Source organism: Halichoerus grypus, chromosome 5, assembly GCF_964656455.1.
Source record: "Halichoerus grypus chromosome 5, mHalGry1.hap1.1, whole genome shotgun sequence".
Lineage (NCBI taxonomy): Eukaryota > Metazoa > Chordata > Mammalia > Carnivora > Phocidae > Halichoerus > Halichoerus grypus.
This window is the reverse complement of record NC_135716.1, coordinates 37,768,783-37,794,012: the sequence shown is the minus strand read 5'-3', so window position 1 is coordinate 37,794,012 and position 25,230 is coordinate 37,768,783. Positions and strand designations below refer to the sequence as shown.

The 25,230-nt window shown below is 40.4% G+C and overlaps 1 protein-coding gene across 4 annotated transcripts in view; it reads right to left on the bottom strand.

Annotated features, from left to right (window-relative positions):
- Positions 1–14,550: 14,550 nt before the first annotated feature.
- The window catches only part of STK3 (serine/threonine kinase 3), a 267,137-nt gene continuing 256,457 nt past the window's right edge, over positions 14,551–25,230 (bottom strand). For 3 of the 4 annotated variants that reach the window (XM_036086510.2, XM_036086515.2, XM_078072183.1), the window contains one exon: positions 14,551–15,938. In XM_036086510.2, coding sequence (XP_035942403.1) covers positions 15,780–15,938 — 159 coding nt within the window. In that variant the 3' untranslated portion in view covers positions 14,551–15,779. The remainder of the gene's footprint in view (positions 15,939–25,230) is intronic. The other variant, XM_036086513.2, reaches the window with a different exon arrangement.

Below are 25,230 nucleotides of genomic sequence, written 5' to 3'. Positions count from 1 at the left end.
CCTCAGCTGTCCTCTTCATCCCTTTCCTTGTTTTATCTCTGCCATCGGCGTCTGTTCCTCCCACTCTCTCCAAACTGCTCTTTTGAAGATCACCAGTGATTTCCTGATAGTTAAATTTAGTGGTCCTTCCTCAGCTCTCAGGCTCCTCCATCCAGATTCTGCCCCCTCAGGCCAACCTCTAAGTTCTTCGCACTCCCTCCTCTGTTACTCTGTGGACATTGCACATTGCTGGCTCTCCCGAGGGCTCTGCTCCCCCCTCTCCCATTAACACCGGGTCTTTGTCCTCCTCCTGACCCTCTTCATCCTGCATTTCCCCCAAAGTTCTGTCCTGGGCAGCCTGCAGTGCACTCGAGCCAAGCAGCAGGCTCAGCTAGTCTGCACATGCCTTGCACGTCTCTGTGCCCGACCCCATGCACTTCTGAGCCCCAGGCACACTGCCCCTTGCATGTGGGTAGCACCCTAAAACTGGACTTCTCACCATCATGCAAGCTTGCTCTTCCTCCCGCCTGCTCCCTCCTTTCTGGCCATGGAGACACGGTGCTCTCAGCCCCCCAGGTTGGAATTTTAGTCATCCTTGAGTCCTCCCCACTTACTTAGACATTTTCTCACCATAGCAATCATTTCTTGCCGCCTGACTAATTGCCAAGCACCATATTAGATAGAAGGGAAGGAAATGTAAAGGGTATTGCTCACAGCCCTTAAGCAGTAAGGACTTTACAGCCACTTTATTGTGCATTGAAATGATCTGGGGAGCTTTCAACAAAGTAGATTTCTGGGCATCACTCCATCTACAAAATCAGACTCTTGGGGGTGGGTCCCCAGGAATTCGTCATCTTACAATGCACCCGGGTGATTTTGATGCAAGTGGTGTTCAGACCCCTCCTGGAGAAACAGTGGCTCAGGGATACTCTTGATGGTACTCTCCCTCCCCCTCATGCCCCTGCCTAGTGGGCACCAGGTTTTGTCCCTCCTTTCTTCACTGCATCTTGTACTTCGGTCCCTTTGTATTCCCTCTAAAACCTCCCACCCCACGTCATTGCTCCTTAACTCATACTTTGCTCATTTTCAACAGACTCATGTCCAGGCTCTCCGTCCACCAATCCATCCTTCCCTGCAACCCTCCACCAGGTTCCTCTTTCCCTCCCTGTATCTTAGACTTACTGGTGACTTCTTTGCCTACGGCTGTTGCTTATATTGAAGACGTAAGCACCACTGACATGAAGAGTCACAGCTGAGGAAGTGAAAAACCTGCATTGCATGGGCCCAGTTAGGCTCGAGGACAGACAAAAGTGCTCCTTTAGGAAGGAGTGGCCTTTCAATGGGGCAATGAGGGGCAGGTGATGGGGACATGGAGATTTGTAACAAGGGACACAAGCATTGGCAGCACAAAGGGCTTGAATGTTGGATGACCAAGCTCACTACCTGTCTAGGATGGCCAATCCTGAGTCCTAGACTCATGGTCTCCCAAAGAGCCGTGTGAGTCTGTCCAGCACTGAGTCGTCCCTGGACACCCAGGGATATGGTATGAGGCAGGCAGACTGGGGGAACATGGTAGAAACAGAATTGGGGTTCTCCAGGAGGTTTTTTTCCACTCAAAACTCCTTTCATCGCCTACATCTCCAGACATTTAAAGAATTCTGAGCTATTTTCAGACCTACTATGAAAAGCACTGAGGTGTTATCAGTCAGACACCAATCTAACCATTTCCTAAGAGGCAGGCTGGCATGACTCACTTTTGATCTGTCAGCTTCGTATTGATTTTCCTGGCAAACTCGGTGGGTCTGCCAGAGCTGAAATCTATCAGGAGCCACGGAATTGTAACCCACCGTGTTCAGAGACAGTTCTTACAAAGGCCACCACCACAGGGTTGTAGCCTGCATTTCTTTTTGTGGAATGTGCGGGAGGAGGGGAGGGAAACTGCACAAAACCAAAGATGTCCCTGGGCTTTCCCACCGCTTGCTAAAAGAGAAGCCCAACAGCTTTCTTCATGCCTCTCCCAGATTTGAGATTCGAGTACTGCTTTTGGATGAGGAACTGGTGGGAACGGAGGGGGCCCTTGAAGTAATTCTGGGTTCTCTTCCGTGGCAGGTGAACCGCTTGCTGCCACTCTGCCCTTCCTTCGGCCGTGGAACCGGAGAGCCAATGATTAGAGGCGTTTAAGTGTATTACTATGTAATCTGCCAATTTTAAAACATGAGATCACTGATTATTCAGTAGTCTCATTTAAAAAAAAAAAAAAGCCCTCTCATGTTAAAAAAAATAAAAAATAAAAATTGCAGTCAAATCAGAATGTCCTACTGACCTTCCCATTTCCCTGAACTCCCCTCCACCCACCACGGGAATATGCAAATGTGTGTCAAAGCTTCAGAACTAGCAGATGCTAAAGGACTCATTTGAGCTGATATTTCAAGGAGGAGCTGATGGCTGGAAACTGGAATGTGCAGATGTCACATATTCAGAGAGACTGGAGTGCTGGCCTCAGCAAATGAGAGGCCGAGTTAAATCAGCCAAGAGCCGTCACTTAGCTGGGTGCAGAGCCATTTGCTGAGCGCTGTGCTGAGGGCAGTGGGAACATCTTCTTCACGTGCCCTCAGTCCCTAATACTTTCATAAGTGCACCATCGGGTCAAAAGTCACCTCAGATGGCCTTTCAGGAGCAGCGTTGAAATGTCACGGAGGGATGTGCGCATGTGCATGCATCTGTGTATTGTGTGTGCGTGTGTCTGAGTGTGTCTGCGGATCTCTGTGTGACTCTGGGTGTCCGTGTGCCTGTGTGTATGAACGTGGGTGTGTTCGTGCTGCTGCGTGTCTGTGAACGTGGGGGTGAAGGGAGCTTCTCCCCAGGACTCCCATAGACATTGTTTGCACAGAGAGGCTTTCCCTACGTTCCGCCCAATTTCAATGGCATTTTCTGGCCACCACTGCCTCTGCGTTATGTCCTACAGCATCCAGTACTTTCTTGTCTTTGCTCTTATTGCAATTTGTCATTTTTGTTTATTGGGGGCTGTCTGTCCCCCCCACTACTTGGAAGATCCACGAGCACAGGGATATTTATCTCCAGGGCTCAACACCGTGCCTGGCACAGAGTAAATGCTGACAAGTGATAAAGAAACCAAGGGCAGGGGGGCCAGCATGACATACGGAGTTCAGGTCCTCTTACTGGGAGTGATGCCAGAGAAATGGCAGGTTGCTGGGGCGGAGATCTGGCCTGCCGCATACTTGGGGCGGGGCTGGGAGCCTCAGCAAGGGTTTTCACCGAATGAACATCCTTAGCAAAGCCTCGCAGGCTGGAGACCTGTGCCGTGTTGGTCAGGAGGTGCCACCGGTAAGATGGGAGGGGACAGACGCCCTACGATGCTCATTTCTGAAAGAGCTCCAGGACTGAGGGAGGGCTGCCAAGACATTCCCACTGGGTAATGACTAATGCACGAGCCAGTGTGCAGGTGAATAATGTCAGAATGGATCAATGCACAAGCACCCCATTCCTCTGGAGCAGGGTCCACCAGAGATCGTCCACATTGTCAGGCTTTGGAGCAGAGGACACTGGACATGCCTGATGTAGGGGGGGCAGTCTTGACATTAATATTTCATTGTGGATCCTCCAGCAAAAACCCAAACCCAAAAGCTCTATCTGAGCCCTTTACTTAGATGTGTCTTCTTTGCAGCCAGCTAAGCAAAACGCAGTGGGCTGAGTGGGCTCTGTGGTTCACTGGCTGGAACACGAACAAAGCTGGTGGGACAGGTGCCCCTGTGAACGTGCCCCTGCGAATGTGTCGCCGTGCACTTGCTGAGGGGTGGGCACGACGCGGCACCTCTGTGGCCTTCAGAAGACAGGTGACATCTGAGCTGGGCCTGACTGTGAAGCAGGGCGTCAGAGAGAAGAGCAGGTGCCCAGGTTCCTGGGGGCAGGATCTGGAAGGTACATCGAGGCTAGCGTATGACCTGCTCCACTGGACTGGGACTGAACCAAGAGGGCTGAGCGGAGGGATAGGAAGCTGCTCTGGGGTCTACGCAGGGGTGAATGCTTGGTGAGGAATTGGGTGGAGTTCGGATCAGGTGTGGGAAGGCCACGGCCAGAGCCTCTGAGGGCTGCAAGCCCATGAAGGGCCTTCGGCTGCGGCCCCAGCTGCTAGGCTGGCGGGCTTAAAGCACATTTATTCCATATTTAGCTTTCTGTATTTGTTCGTTTGCTATCTATTTATTTATTTAAATTGTGGCCAAAATACACATAACAAAAATTTACCATTTTTAGTGTGTAGTTCAGTGGCATTAAGTACATTCACATTGTGCTGCAACCATCCCCACCATCCATCTCCAGAGCTTTTTTCCTCTTGCAAAACTAAAACTCCGTACGCCTTAAACAACAACTCCCCATTCCTCTCCTCTCCCCAGGCCCCTGGTCCCTATTGAGTTCTGTGTTTGTTTTTTTTATACATGCATGTAGAGTGGGGGAAGGACTTCCCACACGGTACAGTGGGAAAACACTTCCACAGATCTGTGTTAACATTCTAGGTCAGACATTTCCTAGCTGTGGGAACTTGGTTAAGTCACCTCATCTTTTGAACATCTGTATTCTCAGCTAAAATATAAGGATGAGGGGCGCCTGGGTGGCTCAGTCGGTTAAGCGTCTGCCTTCAGCTCAGGTCATGATCCCAGGGTCCTGGGATCGAGCCCCATGTTGGGCTCCCTGCTCAGCGGGAGTCTGCTTCTCCCTCTGCCTCTGTGCTCTCTCTCCCTCTCTCTCTCATTCAAATAAATAAATAAAATATTAAAATAAAATAAAATAAAATATAGGGATGATGATGATGATGTTAATAGCTAACACTCACAAAGCACTATTCGGGAAGTTTGATATGTATTCATGCATGAATTGTCCCAACATCCTAGAAAACAGGTTCTATTATTATTCTCATTTTGTAGATGAGGATACTAAAGCAGAGAGGGGTTAAATAACTAAACAGCCCAAGGCCATACAAAGCATCTACCTTATAGAATATGTCATGGAAAGAAAGTGCCAGGCTGGGTCAGTGCTCAGAAATACCGTTTCCTCTTGCCTTTTTCAGGAGTCCTTACCAGATATGGTGTCTCTAGTCTGTGTAGCAAGAGCTTTTTTGTGCCAGGAAATGAGTTTTATAGTCATTGTCTCATTTAAGTCTTCACTACAACACTGGCGGGTAGATAATTTTTACATGTATTTTTAAAGTGAATTAATTTGGGCGCCTGGGTGGCTCAGTCAGTTAAGCATCTGCCTTTGGCTCAGGTCATGATCCCGGGGTCCTGGGATCGAGCCCCACATCGGGCTCCCTGCTCGGCAGGGAGTCTGCTTCTCCCTCTACCCGCCCCCCCTGTTTGTGCTCTCTCTCATGCTTTCTCTCTAAGAAATAAATAAAATTTAAAAAAAAATAAAATGAATTAATTTGTAATTATACAAGTAATGGTCTAATACATTTGTCACAAAAAAAGTTACTTATAGGGGCACCTGGATGGCTCAGTTGGTTAAGTGTCTGACTCTTGATCTCAGTTCAGGTCTCGATCTCAGGGTCGTGAGTTCAAGCCCCGTGTTGGGCTCCATGCTGGACACGGAGCCTACTTAAAAAAATAAAATAAACCTTATAGGAAGCACTCAAACCCACATGGCCTGGAGCAGAGACCCATTAAGGGGATGCTGACCGTCCAGGCAGGAGATAATGAACGCTGAGGGGCAGTGTAGAGAGGAAGGAGATGAGGACATAGATTCGAGAACTATTTGGAAGCCTCAATTGGCAGAGGGATGGTGTGGGTTGAAAGACAATGAACATTCAAGAAATCCCAGGGTTCTAGCATTGGTGATTGGACGATAGATGGTAGCACCAACTGGATAGAAAATACAGGGGAGTAGTGTTTGGTCATGTTGACCTTGAGGTACATGTATGACATCAAGAATGCCTGGCTATGGAGTTTGAAGAGGAAGACTTGGGCCGAAGGGAGGAATTTGGAAGCCATTAGCATATAGGTATCTACTGGATGGAGTGTGATACCACTGAGAAATATTGAAAACACCATACAAGACAGACTTGCAAAAGTCATCCCTGTGTTTACTCTGAGAATATTGATAATGAATATTGATGTTTAATTGAATATGGATGGTATGCTTTCCAATGGGTGCTGTTAGAGAGATACTTCTTACCTAGGGACTAAGAACAGTTGGGTTTCTTCTGAGCAACCGACTATGATTTTATCTCCCCACCCCCCGGAAGTTCAAAAACTTTTATTTTATTATTATAACATAGCTAAATATAATGTATTCATTTTTCAAAGTTTACAGTTCAGTGGTGTGTAGTATATTCACAGAGTTAAGCAACCATTACCACAGTCAATTTTAGAACATTGCTATCGTCCCCAAAAGAAACTCTATACCTATTATTTCATTCCTTTTTTATTGTTGAACTGTTTGCCCCTGCATGGATACACCATACTTTATCCATTCATCAGTCAGTCAGTGAATGCTTTTATCTTAAAGACCAGCACTGTCCAATAGATTTATAATGAGAACCACAAATATGAGCCATATCCAATGTAATTTTAAATTTTCTAGTAGCTGTATTTTCAAAAAAGTAAAGAGGAACGGGTGAAATTAATTTTAATAAGATGTTTTAATCCAATATATCTAAAATAGAATTTCAATAGTAATAAACATTAAAAATTATGAATGAGATAGTCTACGTTTTATTTTATACTAAGTCTTTGAAACACAATGTGTATTTTATACTCAGGACCCATCTCAATTTGGACTAGCTTCATTTCAAGCACTAGCAGCTATCATATTGAATAGCATAGTTAGACGGTGTAAACTGTAGATGGTGTAAACTGTGTCTGGTTTCCTTCTTCACTCTGGCTTCTAGGAAGTTTTGAACCAAATCCAGGGTAAACATTTTTCTTGTTAACAGGATTCCTGGCTCCAGACTGCTGCTCTACTCTTCTTTTCCCTTTGTTTTATCTTTCTAAATTTGTTTTTACTTTATGCTACTTGGTTACACTTTATGTCCCCTCCTTTGTAAATTGCTTTAATTGAAGGTGGAAAATGCTGAAGGTCTTGAGAAGAGAACCACTAACAAAAAGAAGATAAATGTTTCAGTCAAGGCAAACAGCTAGTGAACTGATCTGAGGAAATAAGCGCAAGCCTATTCCTTTAAAGATTTTTTGTTTGTTTTTTTGAGAGAGAGCAAGAGAGAGCGAGAGAGAGCATGAGCTGGGGGAGAGGGAGAAGCAGACTCCCTGCTGAGCAGGGAGCCCGATGCGGGGCTCCATCCCAGGACTCCGGGACCATGACCCGAGCCAAAGGCAGACGCCCAACCGACTGAGCCACCCAGGCACCCCAAGCCTATTCCTTTAGATGCGGCTGCTAACCCCTCTACCCACATTTCTCTGGCCCCTTTGCCCCAAGAGTCAACCTCAGCAAGCCGCCGCGGATACTACCAAATAATGGAAATGAGCGTAGCTGAGTGTGAATGGTAGCCATAGGCACCAGGAAACAGGCCAGATAATACTTGGAATTGATTTCTCTAGAAAACGTTCAGTGACTTAATAAAACAAAAACAGAAACAAAACAGGCCACATGATTCTGGACCTCCTAAATTGCAGGATAGAGAGAGCAAGCAAGACAGATGATCCTTGATGCATTTCCACTCCATGCTTTCATTGTGTAATGATCTCTCTTAGGCACTGAAAGGTAGCCCATGTATTTCTCATCTCTGTCTTCCTACATGTTCTGCCCTCCCCATAGTGCCCTTCCTCCTCTCTTGCCCTCCCAAACTTCAAGGCCCAGTTCAAATATCCCTGCAGTGGAGACTTCCTCAATTCCTGCTGCCACAAGGCTTTGCTGGCGTCCTTATTATGCTCACCACACTCGTGGGTCTATGCCCTGCCCCAGGCAATATGCCCCAGCTCTTGCCTAGGAACCCTGTCGCCTTCATCTCTGTGTTTCCACACTTAGCTTGTGTTGGTGTGGTGCTCGATGGATGTTTGCTGGTGAGTAAAGAAGGTGCAAGTCACCAGAGCCCACTGTCTGCCGGGCACTGTGCTTTACGTGTGCATCTCATCCGCTTTTCACACCCCTGAGGTTGTTCTCTGATAAAGAAGGTGGGACTTAGGGGCGCCTGGGTGGCTCAGTTGATTCAGCATCTGCCTTCGGCTCAGGTCACTATCCTAGGGTCCTGGGGTCGGGCTCCCTGCTCCGTGGGGAGCCTGCTTTTTCCTCTCCCTCTGCCTGACGCTCCCCCAGGTGCACTCTCTCTCTCTGTCAAATAAATAAATAAAATCTTAAAAAAAAAAAAAAGAAGGCAGGACTTAGGGAAGGTCAAATAACTCACCGAAGGTCATGCACCACGTCAGTGGAGAGCTTCAAGATACCTCCTTTTGAGGAGTACCAATCTGTAAAAGAGATAAGTTTTTTTTTTTTTGTCTTTTTATAACTGCCTCAAGAACTAAAGCATTGAATTTGCTTCAAATTGGACAGAGCAGGGACAGGCCTTTTCTACCGGAAGAAGCATGCTTCCTTTTAGCCAAGTTAGAAATGGTTACTATAGACAAATATTGTAGATATTTGTATACATGATATATATTCGCTATCATTGCTTTGGATACATGTCAGGAGGACTGGGCAAGACAATGGGAGTCACTGAACTAAAAAAAACTAGCAACCCATTAGATTTGCGTGAAATTGAAATAATTTTGCATTAAGAATTTTAAAAACATTGTGTTTAGACTTCTGTCATTGCCTGCCACCCTCAAGATTCTGAATCATACCCCCAATCGCTACTTGCTTGTTAAAGCAATTAATTTACTCTTAAAATTGAAAATCCTTGCTGCAATTTGTTAAGGCCCAGATTCATTAGTCTATTAATATCAGGTATAATTTCCAAAGTCCACATTCTAAGCATGTAAACTGATTTATGGTCATCAGCTGGTGTGCTTTAAAAAAAAAAAACAACAAACTTCTATATATTGCATGAAAGGTCAATAGAAAATGAAGTCATGAATTTGCACATTGATTCATTAATAACGGAATGGTTCTACATGTTCAGATTTCTCAGTGCATCTTGTTTTTTTTCACATCAAAGATTTTAGTTCCAAGTGCTATTATGTCTTCTCATTTGAATATTTTTGCTAAGAATATTTTCTTTTATTTTTTCTAAGATTTTATTTATTTATTTGACAGAGAGAGACAGCGAGAGAGGGAACACAAGCAGGGGGAGTGGGAGAGGGAGAAGCAGGCTTCCCGCCGAGCAGGGAGCCCAATGAGGGGCTCGATCCCAGGACCCTGGGATCATGACCTGAGCCAAAGGCAGACGCTTAACGACTGAGCCACCCAGGCGCCCTCCCTCCCCCCCCCCCCCCCGCCCACTACTTTTTTTAGAATACGTTCTTTTTAAATAGGAAAGAGAGTTGTGGTGGAGCACGTGGAGAGGCTGAATGCACTCTCCGCGCACACTGGGACGTTAGAAAGGGAATATTGAAAAACCGGGAGATTTAGTATCGTGTTATTTAGCTTCCACTCAACTAATTACAGTTCACCTTGGAAAATTCTATAAAAATGTAAAAGACTAGTTGCTTGGTTCAAACATGGACAGGCACTGAATTTTCTTCTAGAAAAATTTTAGAATGTGTTAGCTTTGAGGGCTTTCTCATAAAATGGAATGGACTTGTTTCACTACTGAGGAAATGTGGGGTATGACACGTTGTAATTTTCGGTTACAATTGTCATTTTTATCATGCAAAATCTATTTCCCTTTGCTCTCTTATATATTTTGTTTGTTTGTTTGTTCATATCCTTCTCTTTTCTTTGTGGATATGAAGTGGCTTATGAATAGAAGAATAAAAATGGAAAAATACTGAGAGGTAGATAAGTTTCTTTAGCGTATCTGATCTGTTGGTGGACCCGGGGCTGGAAGTTATGGTGCTTGTCTGGTCATCCTGAATCAGTTTTTGTGTACATATGACTTGAACAGGTTGCTGGGGGGCAGGAGGTGCAGGGGCCAAGGGCATTATGGTGTTCTGTAGCTTGCCTTCCTCCCAAAGAGGAAGGGCAGGGGTTATCACAGTCTCCAGGAATCTCATCCGCTAGAGATCCCTTTCCCCTCAGGTGGTAATACTCACATGTGGAAGATTCCGGCAGGGTTCTAGGTGCAGGACCTCAACAACAAAGCCCCTTGACACCCAGTCCCCATAGCTGAAACCCCTAAGAACACTATGAGAAGATATAAAAATTGCACATAATAGGGAACAAGATCCTTCTAAGTATGATGGAAGGACCAAAACCTCCACAGATATTTTCTTTCTTTTTCTTCTTAAAAATCTTTTGTTTTTATAAATATAGGATCATGGAAATGGAAGTATGCAGCTCACAGAATCCCATAAGGCTATTAACGGTCAATTTGATTTTGAGCTTCCTGGAACTGAAGCATGTTGGGAAACCATCAATTGCATGACTCATATTTTTAAGGACCAAGAATGCTAGAACTTTAGTGAAACAAAACTTTAAGGGCATAAATTTGAAATTTCCAGATGGGTCTTCAGAAATGTGGCCATAGATGTTGGCCTTAACAATATCCCTAAAGTAGAAAGGAAAGTCTTAAAGAGAGTGTGTGTGTGGGGGGAGAATGTTTAGCTTATGGCTTAGTTTTAGGTAGAAAGGAAATACTTTTAAAAATTGAGTATGATTTTCCTCAGTGCAAATCACTACCTGAGAGTAGGCCAGGCCCTTAAAGGTTCACACATCTGGGTTCTAGGAGCCTCTCAGGCACTTTAGAAGTTATCATAAATTTGCTCATCAATGAAGAACAGAGCCTTTTTCTTCATTCTCGTAAAAACAATGCCCTAAACTGGAAAGGATTAAAAGTTTATTTTTTAAGCTCTTGTCTATGTGCCATATGCCAAGAACTTTGTTAAATATTTTACATGTACTAGAATATTTGATCTTCACAACTGCTGCATTATTACAGATGAAGACATTGAAACACAGATCAGCTGCATGGTTATTCTTGCCCAGGGCAACAACAGTATAAAGGAAGAACTGGGGTTTGAACCCAGATAATTTGTTTCTGAGGCCATGTACCTTCTACTATGCTGATTATTATTTCTCCAAAGTACTCATTATCCAAGACAGACTTTTGTAAGGGAAAGAATAGAAGACATTTCAATTTACAAACAAAACAAAACAAAACAAAACAAAACCCCCCCCAAAACCACATAGATTTTCAAGGCACAAGAACTCCAAATATACCCTAATAATAAAGGGGGAAAAAAAATCTTTGTACAACTCACCTTGGAAACTTAATGCACTCTGCTTTTTTTTTTTCCCTTACAGGTAAAAAGGATGCCATTTCAGAAAATGTAGGTCCCATGAAATGGAGAAAAGGACATTAGCTAACAACGGTCCTCTTCTAAGTTTTAAGTGAAAAGCTTCTCTAAGATCAGCAAGCAGGCTTAGCAACTCCGTCCAACATTCTAAAGCCAGACTTCCTGTGTTTATTAGGCAATGTGGTCTAATGGAAAAAGCAGATTTTGGAGACAGACCCTGGCATTGACTAGCTTTGTGACCTCATTTAATCTCTCCTGTCCTTTCCTTTCTGAAAAAAAGACTGCATCTTGTTATGAAGGTTTGAGATAATGTATCAAAAGTGCTTGGCTTAGTAGATGCTCAAAAACTGGTTGGAACTAGTATTATTGTTGTTACCATGATTACCTGGATGTAAGGAGAGAGATTAGCCTTTATGGTTAATGATGAGAATTTTTTTTTGTTGGAGCTAATAGTATTCAATGAAACTTTATTTACTACCAATTTCATCTAACATCCTGGAAAGCACTGTGGGGAAACAAGATGGATAAACACCAAGTCTCTGCTCCCAGGAAGCTTATAATCCATAATAAATCACATAACTTTGATAGCATTTGAAAGCAGTTCGGGTTGGTGAAAGAAAGGGCTCAAATAAGGCAGTAACGTAAGATGAGGTCATGTCAGTTGGGGCATGATGCAGATCTCGAATGCCAGGAGGCAGAGTTCATTCCTAACTTGGTAGGCAAAGTTTTGCAGGCAGAAGAGCAACCCCAAAAATCAGAATTTTAATTTAAAGAGCTTAATCAAGTGAAAAAAAAAAGTGGTGGCAGGGAGTCTGGCTACTGATAAGATCCAGTGTGAGAAGAACATGGCCTTGAAGTTGGTTTTCCAAGATTGGTGGAAGAATTGAGCTGGTCATTTGCTTTCTCTCTTGGGGTCTTTTCATGACTCAGGAAGTGGTTGGCTGAGGTTCAAGTATTTTATGTGGACATGGAACAGGGAGAAGCTGGCTGACTCCCGGGAGGATAAGCCACCATTCAGTGGCACCAGACTACCCAACTAAGGTATACACCTTGAGTCCAGATCTCATCAGATTGCTCAAAGAGCAAAGAAGAGTGGTTCTCTCTTTAGACCCCCAATTCTTGAGCTTTGGGACCAAAAAAGTAGCTCATACTCCAAAATAGCATTTTGATGAAATACCTAATTAAATGCCTAGGCCTGATACTAATTTAGTAATGCAATGTAACTCCAATTATTTTTTTTTAAATGATGCTCTATTTAGAGTGTTGTATCATTAGTATTTTCAGGATTTAATCATTAATCTTTAACATACAGAATAGGAAACACCAAAATATCATTCCTATTGAATGCTAATGTGTCATTAATTTGAAAAGATTTCCTGTAACTAAGTTAAAAACATCTTATTAATGTATTATATAATTTCCGCTAGAGAAGCTACATATCCTTCAGTGAGTAGAGAGTGATTTTAAACCTCAGGGATCTGATTCAGTAAATAAGCAGAGGAAAGAAATACAAAAGCAATGTATGTTAGGTTGTTTAGCATAGTGTCCAACAAATATTGTGTCCCAAATAATAGATGTTACTATTTTGAAATCCATTTAAATAAAAACAATTTCTTCTCCAATGTATATTGGCCAAATTAGCTCATATTCTGAACATAAAACTGTTTGTGCTAAAATAAGCTAAGTGTACTGTAAGTCTGTAGAAATGAGTCATCTAAATCAAAGAAAAAACTTTCTCATCTACAGAACAACATATACAATGATGCTGGCTTTTCAGCAAGACAAATCCTCACTCATTAGCTACAATTACATTTACAATTCTGCATTTATGAAAGGACGGGGGTGTGCAGAAAGTACACTTACCTATTTTTGGAATGTTCTCAGAAGCCAAGGTCAATATAATAAGAGGCTTCTTCTCAAACTCATTAAAATAACTAGAAAACTCCTCAGCATCATGACTAATCAAGGCTTACCTAGACTCGAAGGATTCTTTCATGGCTTTTGGTTCTTCAAAACTCACCCTAAGTTCCTTTTTTTGACTGGTGGTGGGCAGGGACTGAGAAGATTGGAAGAATTTTGAAACAGATTATCCTAAAATATTCTGGAAGCTTCCTAAGGCTCTAAAATAAAAATATGCTCACTGTTCTTAATTCTCTTAAATGTGTGTGTGTGTGTGTATAAAGAATAAAAATAACAATAGGGTATAAAATCTATTTACATACAAATTACAATGTGATTGGAACATTCAATGTTTACTACTAAAAGGAGGATTCTTGTTGAGACTGAATTAGTAAGAGTGGTTAACAGGCCTCATTGAATTAATTTGCATAAATTTTCTAATTTAACAAACTGGAGAAAAATCATCTTCATAGGTTTCTTGACATTTCATGTAGGTGGTTTTACTTGGATGATAGCAAGTCAGTCATTTGATTCCACCAAATTAAGCAAGGTATTAGGTTACCAAAAAGAAAAACACTTAAGAAAGGGGAAAAAAAGGGTCGGGTGCTTGAGTTGACTCAGTCTGCTGTCCCAAGTAGACTCCATAAGGATGTAGCTGAAGCATATATTGTAAATTCAGTCTTCATTGTTAATAACCTTTAGAAACTTTTCAATACTCACTACTACTTTAATAATCTTATTAATTCATATCCAACTACACAATTTACTATTTGTCAGGACTCAACAGAGCAGAGATAAATATTACTCCAAGGCACGGCCTGGGGCGCAACTGCCATTTTAAAATGGAACTGACGTTTTCCAGAGATGCTCCACCTTCTGTGGCAGTCCCTAGTGAACCTACTGGCATTTCTTCTCTCCCCGCCAGGCGCGCGGGAAGGTTGCATTTCCTCGCTCCCTTGAAATTAGGAGTGGCCACGTGACTAGTTCTGAATACTGGTTGTGGCCCCCCTGACATGTGTCACAGTGGGCTGGAGCTCATGTGAGCCTCATCAGCACTCCTTCTCTTGCTGCAGTGACCATCAATGTTGCAGATGGCGGGGGTCCTGGGTGTGAGTGGCGGGAGCAGGGGGTCCTGCTGTCGTGGGATGGGCATGGAGCACCAGTGAGAAATCACCCATGTTACGCTGAGCCACTGAGGTTTCTGGGTTGTTATCGCTACACCAGCCAGCCTGTCCTCACTAATACACCTTCCGTGCCAGGAAAAGACAGAATCCAGGAGGGGAGTTTTTAAAAAAGGCATAGAGATGAGATGCGCTGGGTGGCACAGTAAAATTTATTTGTCTTGATGATTTACACATAGTAATTAAACACACAAAAGAACAAACACTGTCTAGATGGCCATATGCAGCTTAGGAACTGACTGGTCCCAGTTCAATCACACAAACGTTCATTCAGCTTAGAAATGAGCTTCTTTTTAACGGTTTTAATCTTTTTTTTTTTCCAGTCCCCAAGGCTTACACAGTTCAGTACAAATGTTTTTGCTATTTTGTTATCGTCAGGCACATGATGTTTACCAATTCCCAGGAAATAAATGAAATCAACAAAAAAGTCCTGTGACGACTGAGTACATTTTCACAGAAATGAATTTGATGAGATTACAGTTCGATACAGTTTGGCTATCAGACCTATACATAAAACATGAAACAATATTAACAAATTACATTTGTCTTAAGGATTTACTTCTTTCAAAGTATTTACCGCACTTTTTTGGTGCAAAGGTTCCATTGATTTCTTTGGTTTTAAACATTATAGCTCCGTGTGACCTAAATATATATAGTTCTATTTGTACCAAACATCAAGAATAAAAACATTAAACAAAATTTCAGAAGGTAAAAATGGAATTATTGCTTCAGTATAAAAAAAGAGTCTGGCCCATTTGGGTGCTATTACTATTGTTGCTTTGCTTCTATTGGAAAACTATCCTGGAAATCAAGGAATGTACCCCATTGCCCCCTGCTGAAAGTATAATTTGGTTGTACATTATCATCCACTAATATGCCCCTCCCTTCACCAAAGCTAGCCTGATCTTGTCCTTAAAAACAAAACAAAGTGAAACAGCATAAATAAATAAGCTTACCTGGGGATACAATAAATAAGCTACCAGAAATAAGAATAAAGAATATTGTAACATAAAGCCCTTCAGTGCTGTACAATTAAACAATAGCTTCGGATTTTCAAGGTCTCTAAACACAGTGTTCATTATATAACACACTGTTAGCGCCCGAACGCAGCTGACAGATCTAGAGAAGAATACATGTCTGTTGTTTTCATTATTTAAAAATGAAAACATAGTAGCTACAGTTGTAAATTCTGCCTTTTGGGAACTGACCAGGTAGGTACCATCATCAGTTCTGGACTGTTGTCTAGTTGTACAGCACAAATCTCAGGGATTAAACAAAAAAAACAATAATAATATTTCTTCAATTCTTAGTGGTTTCTTGGTCTCCGGAATAGTTAAAGAAACAAACAGAGAAGAAATGAGACTCAAAAGTTTTGCTGCCTTCTTTTCTTCGCATCCATTGCATCCAGAATGGGTTGTCTCTTCGCGGTGTATCTTTGACGAAGCTCTTCTATTTCTCGTTCCATCATGGGGTCCAGCGCTTTTAACCGCATCTGTAGTTCTTCTAAACTTAGATTTTTTAACTAGAAACAGAAAAAAAATTAAGATATCAACATAATAAAATGATCTACAATAGGTTAAAATCTAATGGGCTTTAGTATATTTCAGCAAACTCTTTATATCATCTTTGAAATACAGTTCAACAATTAAAACAGGAATTCCTTCCCTGAAGAACCAAGAAGCCACACCTTATAAGAACCTTAAGTCATCTTTCAACAAAAGCAATAAAAAAAACTCTGCTTTTAGGAAAGAGCAAGTGAAAAAAATAAGCTGATGAAAAGTGTTTTTTTAAAGAAAGACAGAAAGACGAATCCACCACTGCCAACACACAGACGTTCAGGATATGTTTCGGATATATTCACTCTAATCTCTCACATCCTTGCCAGCTCTGGAGCACTACCATAATTGTGAACACTTGCAGAGATCACCCAAGAATGTGACAAGATTGAATACAGGTTAAATCAACCATTCTATCCTGCATTTTGCCAAATGCTTAGATTTTAAGTACTTGGGTTAATCAGAAAATTAAATTATCTAGAATACTTTTGTCCCAAACATTTTGATACATTAAGGTTTTAAATTTATGATTCAAAATATCCCAAGCCTGATGTAAAGAGTGCTCTGTAAATTCTGACACGGGCTTGGCCAATTTGAAGATAAACTGCCTATTAAATTTTCACCATACACATTATAGTTTGACAATAATGATAAGATTTGACTAAACGATATAGTTTGACCATAATGATTTAGTACAATTATGCTGCCTCTGGAAACAACACTAGCACATCCTTTACCGGTTTTCTGTGAGAGAAGCCTCACATATATGGAGGGGATGAGATCCATTCCACGTAATGGGATCTGTGGCATCCTGGGCTTTACTGTAATTATTTATATGTCACAACAGCAAGATATGGATTATCTCCTGAGAAACATATTTTAGGATGCCCTGAAATATATAACCTAACACTTGGACTTTTATCTCATTAACTTTAAAAAAATCCTAAAACTTGGTCTTCTTCAGAAACTATTAAAGCAATGGTGGCAGGTAGGCGGTTTAAAAAAAAAACAAACTGTTAAACCACAGTGATTTACAGAATGCTATTACATACTCAGCATCTGGGTAGGTACTGTAAGAAGAGCAAAGAAGCACTAAACTATTTCCTTGCCCTAAGAAACTCACAGAGTAGTCAGAAGGGTAAGATCAGGAACTAGAACCATTGAGGGACGGCCACGAGCCCCTACTGCATGTACTATGGACTACAGTGAGAGGTTCTCAAGTCCACAAAGAAGCTTCTCATGTGCAAAATTCTGCATGTTCACGGGTACACTTTCCTGGGGAGAGCATCCATTGTTTTTTGGTGTTTTTTTTAAAAACAGATGTCCAACCAAAAAAAGAAAAGCCTCACTATAAATTCAATGGAGAGCAGATTCCCTTTAGGGAGCGGGGACTGTGTTGGTCTGGGCAAAGGGGGGTGTCCTGAGGAGGAAGCCCCACCGTTCTGAGGAAGCCAGGGGCTGGTGGGGCCCCGAGCCAGGCAAAGCAGGGTTTGGACTTCAGGGAGTCACCATCTGCTCTAGAGCAGGAAGATTCTCTGACAGTAATTCAGGCTTGGTTTTAATATGATAAAACTTGGAGCTTATTTTTTGTTTTATTAAGGGAACTGTCTTTGGTTATTTTATGAGCCAAATCAGAAAATGCTCTCATTATTTTATAGTCAACATGTCAATTTTAACCAAAAATGGTATTTTTCAGCTTGATTCTCCATTTTACTCACCTTACCTGGCCCTAAGTTACTCTTGGTTCTAAAAATCAAATCCATTCTAACTGAAAAAGATTTGTCACCACTGAGGATACTGAAAAGAATGAGTCACAGACTCTGAAGGGAATTCAAAAGAGGATTTCCAAAAATACAGGCATGACAGTGTTACGGGAAAGAGTATGTGGGCTCCCAGGATGAGGATTCTGAAGGTGAGCACCACTTGCCCTGGTGTATGAAAAGTTCTGGTGTATATATATATAAACTATGCCCTATCATAAACAGAAGCTAGCTTAGTATATCATACCATTATATGCATTATATATATACATATATATACACAATGCATTGTATTATATTCTTTCTTCATTAAATTTTAATCCAAGTATTAATCATATATCTGTTATATGGTCAAATATGTTCAAATCACTGGGGGGATAAAGAATCAGCCTACAGGGGGCCTTGGAACTTTCTGAACTGTATGAACAGGTGACGGTGAGGTGAAGGCCAGTACAGACCACACACAGCTATGTTTCCCCAAGAAAGACAAGCCTGGGTCTACATAAGATCCAATTTCACTTTGTCTCTTTTTCAGCCCACGCTAATCTTCCCATCTCTGAATTTCTATATAACATTTATAATTTAAACAACACAATTTCGTATTTGATTGATTCTAGAGTCATTTATTATTTCATAATTGATTTTCATGCATGAGTTTCATGTCTCCATGCCAGACATTCCAAAAATTATTTAAACTTTAGAGACTGTACACACACTTAGAAACTATTAAACAATATGTACTGCTAAATATCATGGCATGAGGGTGGGTAAATAGAAATACAGAAAGAAATGACTCAAAGGAATGGGTTACTCTAAGATTAGGAGAATTAACATCCAACAAAGCAAACAATTTTTGCATTAAGATATTCCTGTAAATATCTTATGCTACTTTACTGGGGCAAATTACCAACAGTTTATAAATATTATATTACAGTAATGGATGGAATTCAGAGAAAGAAGCTACTTAGAAGACAAGTTTCCCTCCTTACTAGACTTTTATATTTTCCATATGTAAAATTTGTGACAAACAGGTCTGTGATGTTGGAGAACCGTTATCTGGCATTGTTAGGGAATTACGTGTTTCACATAAGTAAATTCGTGAAGTATCTAAATCTTAGTTTTTTAAGTGATAAAAACTTTGTTTCAACCATTTTGAAGAGAAAATCTTTATAAAGTGCTTTACAAAATATGCTGCCTTCTAAAGCAGAGGACCCAGGACCTAAAGCAACCTTCCTTTGATGATGAATCACCATTTTTTTTTTTTTTAAAGATTTTATTTATTTATTTGAGAGAGAGAATGAGATAGAGAGAGAGAGCATGAGAGGGGGGAGGGTCAGAGGGAGAAGCAGGCTCCCCGCTGAGCTGGGAGCCCGATGTGGGACTCGATCCCAGGACTCCAGGATCATGACCTGAGCCGAAGGCAGTCGCTTAACCAACTGAGCCACCCAGGCGCCCCAATGAATCACCATTTTTAATTTCTATTACTAATCTGTGCTGTGTGTTAATTTTCTCTCTCCTTTTTGGCTTTTTATCTTCATTTGAGAGAAAGCTGCCAGCTCCTTTTCATGGCCCTCATTAGACATATGTCATTCTCCCTTTACTGCAAGCTTGTTTGCCTGTTGGGAACTAGAAAAGCAATTAATCCTATAAGGCATTACACTAAATAAGAATAAATACATTAATGAATGCCTGAGACTGTTTCAGGAAAGATAGACATGGTTTTAGTGCTGAAGTTTGTAACACCTGTTTCTAGTGCTTTTGTTTTTTTTAAACATGATTTCAGATTTGTGGCTCTACAAGGTCAAGGTTACAGGAAATCAGACACCTGTGTAAGAAACATATATAGTTATGTTTTCAGGTGGGCTGTCAGAGAACTCCAGAATACTCATTTATTAAAATATTTATTCTTTTCTATGGACCAAGCACTGTGGATACGGAGATGAACAAAACACTCTACCGCCCAAGAGGAACTTGCAACCTAGCTGGCAAGAGGTCCATGCACAGCTAATGGGGACGCTGAGAAGATGGGCAATAGGACAGGGGAGTAGAAGCAGCATGAGTAGAATGGTGTAAGGTGCACAAATGCCTGGCATCCTTGGAGACTGCAGCTGGCCGCTGGGACGTGAGGTGGACCTGTGGGGGGTGGGGGTCAGGAGATGAGACAGGAAGGAGAGCAGAGGTCAGATTGCTAAGGGCCTTAAGCATGTTGCTACAAACTTTCTGTAGCCAAGAAAGAAATGCTAGATAATTTTGAACATAACTGGTGACATGATCATATATGAGATAGAAAAATATATCCAACAGCAGGTATATAAAATGGATTAGCACGGGGGGAAATGGAGGCAGGAAGGCCTGTGAGCAGGTTACTACAACAGTCTAGAGAGAGGATGAGGATTGGACCAGGAAAAAGGAAGTGGAGATTGATAAGAAGGGAGGGATCTGAGAGACTTGGAAGTAGAACTGATAGGGCTTTCTCTGTTGACTGACTGAATAAGAAAGATCAGGAAGATGGAAGGGCTAGGGTGATTCTGGCTTCAAGGTATGGCGATGAGGTAGAGATCATTATCATTAATAAGGTAGGGGAGGCAATGTTTTAGTCTTGCTGAGTTTGAGAGATGAACAAAGCATCAAGGTGGAGACATCAGATATGGATTATAATTTGGAGTTTTGAAGCTCATGAAAGAGAATAAAGCTATATATTTGGGGAATCCATCAGCCTTTAGGCTGTAACTGAAGCCCTTGATGAGGGTAAGATTATCCAGGACAAGAAAGTTTTCTCCTTGATCTTATGATCTGACTATGGTATCCAACAGAAAATAAGCCCCAAAGTTAGTGTTTGTGATCAGAGGTTCTTCTCATTTTGTTAACAGGAGAGAAATACCAGCAGATTTCTAAATAACTACATTATGGTGTCATCTAGACAAAAAAAAAATGTGAGGTTAACTGGTAGAACTTTCCACTTTTTATACAGTGGGTATGATTTATAGACATTAACTTCTGGCTGGGTTTTGACTTATGATTAAGCCCTAATAACATATATTTAGCACTCCGTATTTCTGTAGCTATCGAGCCTCCACAAGCATGAAAATGATTTGGGGGGGAAAATGTGGCAGAAGCAGCTTTTCTAATCTCTTGGAGAGCAGTGCTACTCGATGGCTTAGTAGTAAATAGGGTTGCAAACCAGATAACATTTTATGGACACTCATAATGACAAAAATGGCCCTATAATATTAAACAATGCCACTATCACCCTTATAAAATACTAATCAAAATTGAAACAATTTGGGGGGCTAATGAGGATAATATTAGAAGGAAAAGTTGAGCTTCCTGAATTATTATCAATATTATTGCAACAAAAGTTTCATTCACTAAAATTAGGTTTCTTGAAAATCTTCACAAAAAGGAAGGGAAATCACTTCAGAATTGTTATGTTTATGGATCAACAGAGCTTGCGGTAAATTAACTTGAATTTATATTTTTTTAACTACAGGGAAGAAAAGTCAGTTTAGAGTTTCATAAGTGAAGTCAGTAAAGAGAATTCTAGGATATGCATACATTGTGGTTTTTACTGTATGTGAACAAATGTGCAAAAATGAATAATTCATCCAGAAATGGCTTTTAGATGTTCTAGGCTAATTCTATTTAATAAAATTTGGTTTTGAACTTAATGATAACACAGAACTTGCACAACTAACAGTGATTCTTAAATTTTCAGGTCTTAACATTCTGAAAGAATACTGTAGAGTTTGACAATCGTTACAAACGTCAAGGATATATGACTTGATTAAGTGACTAAATGAGCTGACGTGCAGTAAGAGGAAGGTTTTGAAAGCAAAGACAGAACTTCTTCAAATACACAATCACAGAAATGGAGATGAGCTTCAGAACAATATTGTTTTATTACCCGAGGCAATGTTTTTCTATTCACAAGAAGTTTTGCTTTTCTTGGACATTTGAAATGACAAATACCAGGGGGCAAGACATCTTAAGGGCAGAGAATAAAATCAATTTCCATAAAAAGAGTTTAAACTGAGGTCAGGTAAATTGAATCATATGGGCCTCAGAGAAACACACTGGAATCCAGGATTATTAAACACCACCGCATATGAGCAAAGCATTGTTTAACAGGAGCATAAACTATAAGGCTGGGTTATGAGTTAAACCTCACTGAATCTTACTGCAAAAGCAAACCTCAAAGATGATCTACTCTAGCTTCCTTGTTTTGGGTGGGAAAATGGGAGCCAGGTTGCTCAAAATTACACTCTTGGTTGATGGCAGAGATATGACCTGACCTCGATCGAGATCAATGCATTTTTTTCATTACACCAAGTTTGGTATTTTTAATCCAGCACTGCCAGAGTGTTCAAAATATTGAGACATCATGCATAGGGAGGGTGTGCTGCTAGGAAATTTCTAGGGTCTTCAACCTGAGCTGTAAGGAAAAATGGTTTTTAAGTATTCAGCTATGAAGGCCACAGTGAAGAGAAAACCCTGCAGATGACATTTTTATAGAGCAGTTTTTTAGAATGAAATAAACTACAGAAATTTAGCCAGAGGTAGAATTACCATCCTCTTTAAGTTTCAGGACAGTTGGTAGACTAGGATTTCCCAGCTCTTATAAAAAGTTTGTTTAAAACAAGTGAAAGGCTTTAAATAAAAATCCCAACTCTTAAAACAAAAATAATTAGATAGATGAGTAGATGGATGAATTGTTTATAAGTTAAATGAAAAAGTCAAAACTACTTTTCAGTAGAAGTCAAACATTTGTTTGAAACTTTACCGGTATAGTTTGGTACATAAGTGACAGTTTGAATGTGCAACCCATTTTGTTAATAACTGTCCTGGATTATCACATTTCATCCAGAAGTAAGAAGATTAGAGGTCAATATCCAAAAAAATTATGTTTCTCAGTATTCCTTAAAAAAAAAAAAGAAAATCCAAATAAAAGATATGCAAATAAATAACTCACTTACTAGCTCTTGCATAAAACAGCAGTGTGAACAACTCAGTGACATGAAAAGTTGGAAAATAAGATTAAATCTTATAAACTGATGATTTTGACAGGTCATACTTTTGAGTCATTAGAATTATTTCTGAACTCTGTGAGAAGTATTGAAAAGCTGCTTATTACTGATCAGGAAGAGTTGTCACTAACATTAGAACTTTCTGCAAGTTTATATATCCAATCTACTATAAAAACCTAAAATATCACATTCAAGTGGTAAGAGCGAATTACTTTCTAAAATAATATCATCTTAAGAGCTCTCGGAGGAAAACACTTAGATTTTTATATTATTTTGTTTTGTCAAAAGTAGTCCTAACTACATCAGAGTTTTTAAAAAGTCTTACTCTCAGAAAGTAGCAGAAACAAGATTATGAAGTTTTTAAATGCATAAATGTGATAACATTCAAGACTTAATGGGTCCATGAGTTGCTGGTATAATCAGTCTGTCAAAATAAACAAGACACCATCACAATGAAGTAAATGGTCTTATATGTTAATGTTAACACATTTAGTCAAATAGTCAGTCAAGAAAATCCTGTACAAGGTTTGCTGTGTTTACTGGGAAAACAGACTCTTCCTAGCAACTGTTTAAATAAATCTCACAGATGCTACAGACCTTATTAGTGGCTTGTGATTAAAAAAATATGGATTGTTAATACTGTATCCTGACTCATCTATTTTCCCATCTGCTAGCAATTCCAACAATATGAACTATCAACAGAATGGCTAACAACAATAATTTTCTATGGCAATTCTGACGCTGAACTGCCTATAGCATTTTGTAAGATTTACCAGTGCATGCCTCAGACTGTTTTGAGTTGTTTGTGGCCTGGAGCAACATACTCCTTTTCCCCCTAATATTTCATTTTAACTCACATTTTAACTGTGTTGAACAGAATCTGGTTTGGTTTTACAAAACACTGTTCAGAGAGGCTGCCACACTCATTCTGCTAACAATGAGAGTGGGAAACGTACCAAAGAAAGTACTAGCAAAAAATCCAGTCAAGTCCACTGATTAGTTTAGATATATATAAACAGGTAAGGGGCCTTCTTCCATAAGACTGAACCACAGGGATAATAGGTAGGACACTTAAAGTTAAAAACAGTTAAAATATCAATATATTAAGGCATTTCCTGATTTAATTTCTGGGCTGAGAAGAATACAATAAAAGAGCTCTCAAGTCAATCCAAACTAGTATGAAGCCTGTTAAAGAAAACTATACATATAGATTTAAAATACACATTTAAAAAATAATGAAGATTGTGATAATTTCAGACACTTGACACCCTATAGAATAAAAATGGAATTCTTCACTATAAATCCCTTGTAAAACATGCCCTTAAAAGCTGCATTAACATTAATCTACTGGTAGAGCCTTCTTCCCAAAATAGACGCTATTTACCTACCTGGATGGAGGATTATATGCAAGGTTGTTTGAGCTGAGCAGCCCCTATCTTCTGCTGAGTGACTAAATGACTATAAATATTCTGAGACTCTAACTAGAAACTGCCATGAAGCATCTGTTTAACCTCAGAGCATCTAGAGTAAATTTAAGACATTTCGATTTTATTTGTATTCCCAAAAGAAAAGGGAGAAAACCATTTCTTGTGGATATCAGCGGAGGAGAAGGGAAAAGTGCCAACTACTCATCATTTACAATGTGTTAGACAGTGTCGTAAGTCCTGGGCATTAAGTCATTTAATCCTAGCAATTACCTTATGGGATAGAGATTACCAACCCTGTTTTATAGGTCAGGACACCCAGAGAGACCAAGTGACCTACCCTAGGTCACACAGCTAGAGGTGTTCACGCAGGCCCTCACAGACCACATTCAACCCACTAATATGAATTGGGACTGAAGCCTACCAAGAGCTGTTTCTTAGGTCTCCCAAGAACTACAAGCAATTTTAACATCCAGATATCACATAAAATAGTTCCTAACAGATTGTTTATAGATTAAAAATAGGGACATATTGCTTTTAAAAATACTACCTCTTTCCTCCCAGTGGAGTACTTATAAGTTATTAATGTATTTTAGCTATAATTGGCCTTACAAAATAAGCGCATATATGTTTAAGCATTTAATTTAATCAGCTCTCTAGCAAAATAAACACATTTCTACACAGTGATTTGGAATAGATGCTATAATTTTATCAATAAGAGATATGCTGTGACAAAACCAACAAGACATGTTCCCCCCTTGCCACAGAAGCAAGACTTGGCTTGTGCCCATTCAGACTGTCCCATAGTTGCTTTCGTGTTGTGTTCAGCTTGGATCTAGCAATGAGCTATGAGCTGATGAGCATTACTACAATGATTCTGACCTGGAGAAATCTGAGCCACCCATATGGAAAAAGGAATGATGAAATTTTAGTTGCATTCCTCAATAGCAGTTGAACACCCATTCCTTTTATGCTTTTCAGTTTCTAGTAGTAGTTCTGCCTGCTAAAAATATCAGGAAAAAGTTAATTCATGCATAGCTCTGCTATATT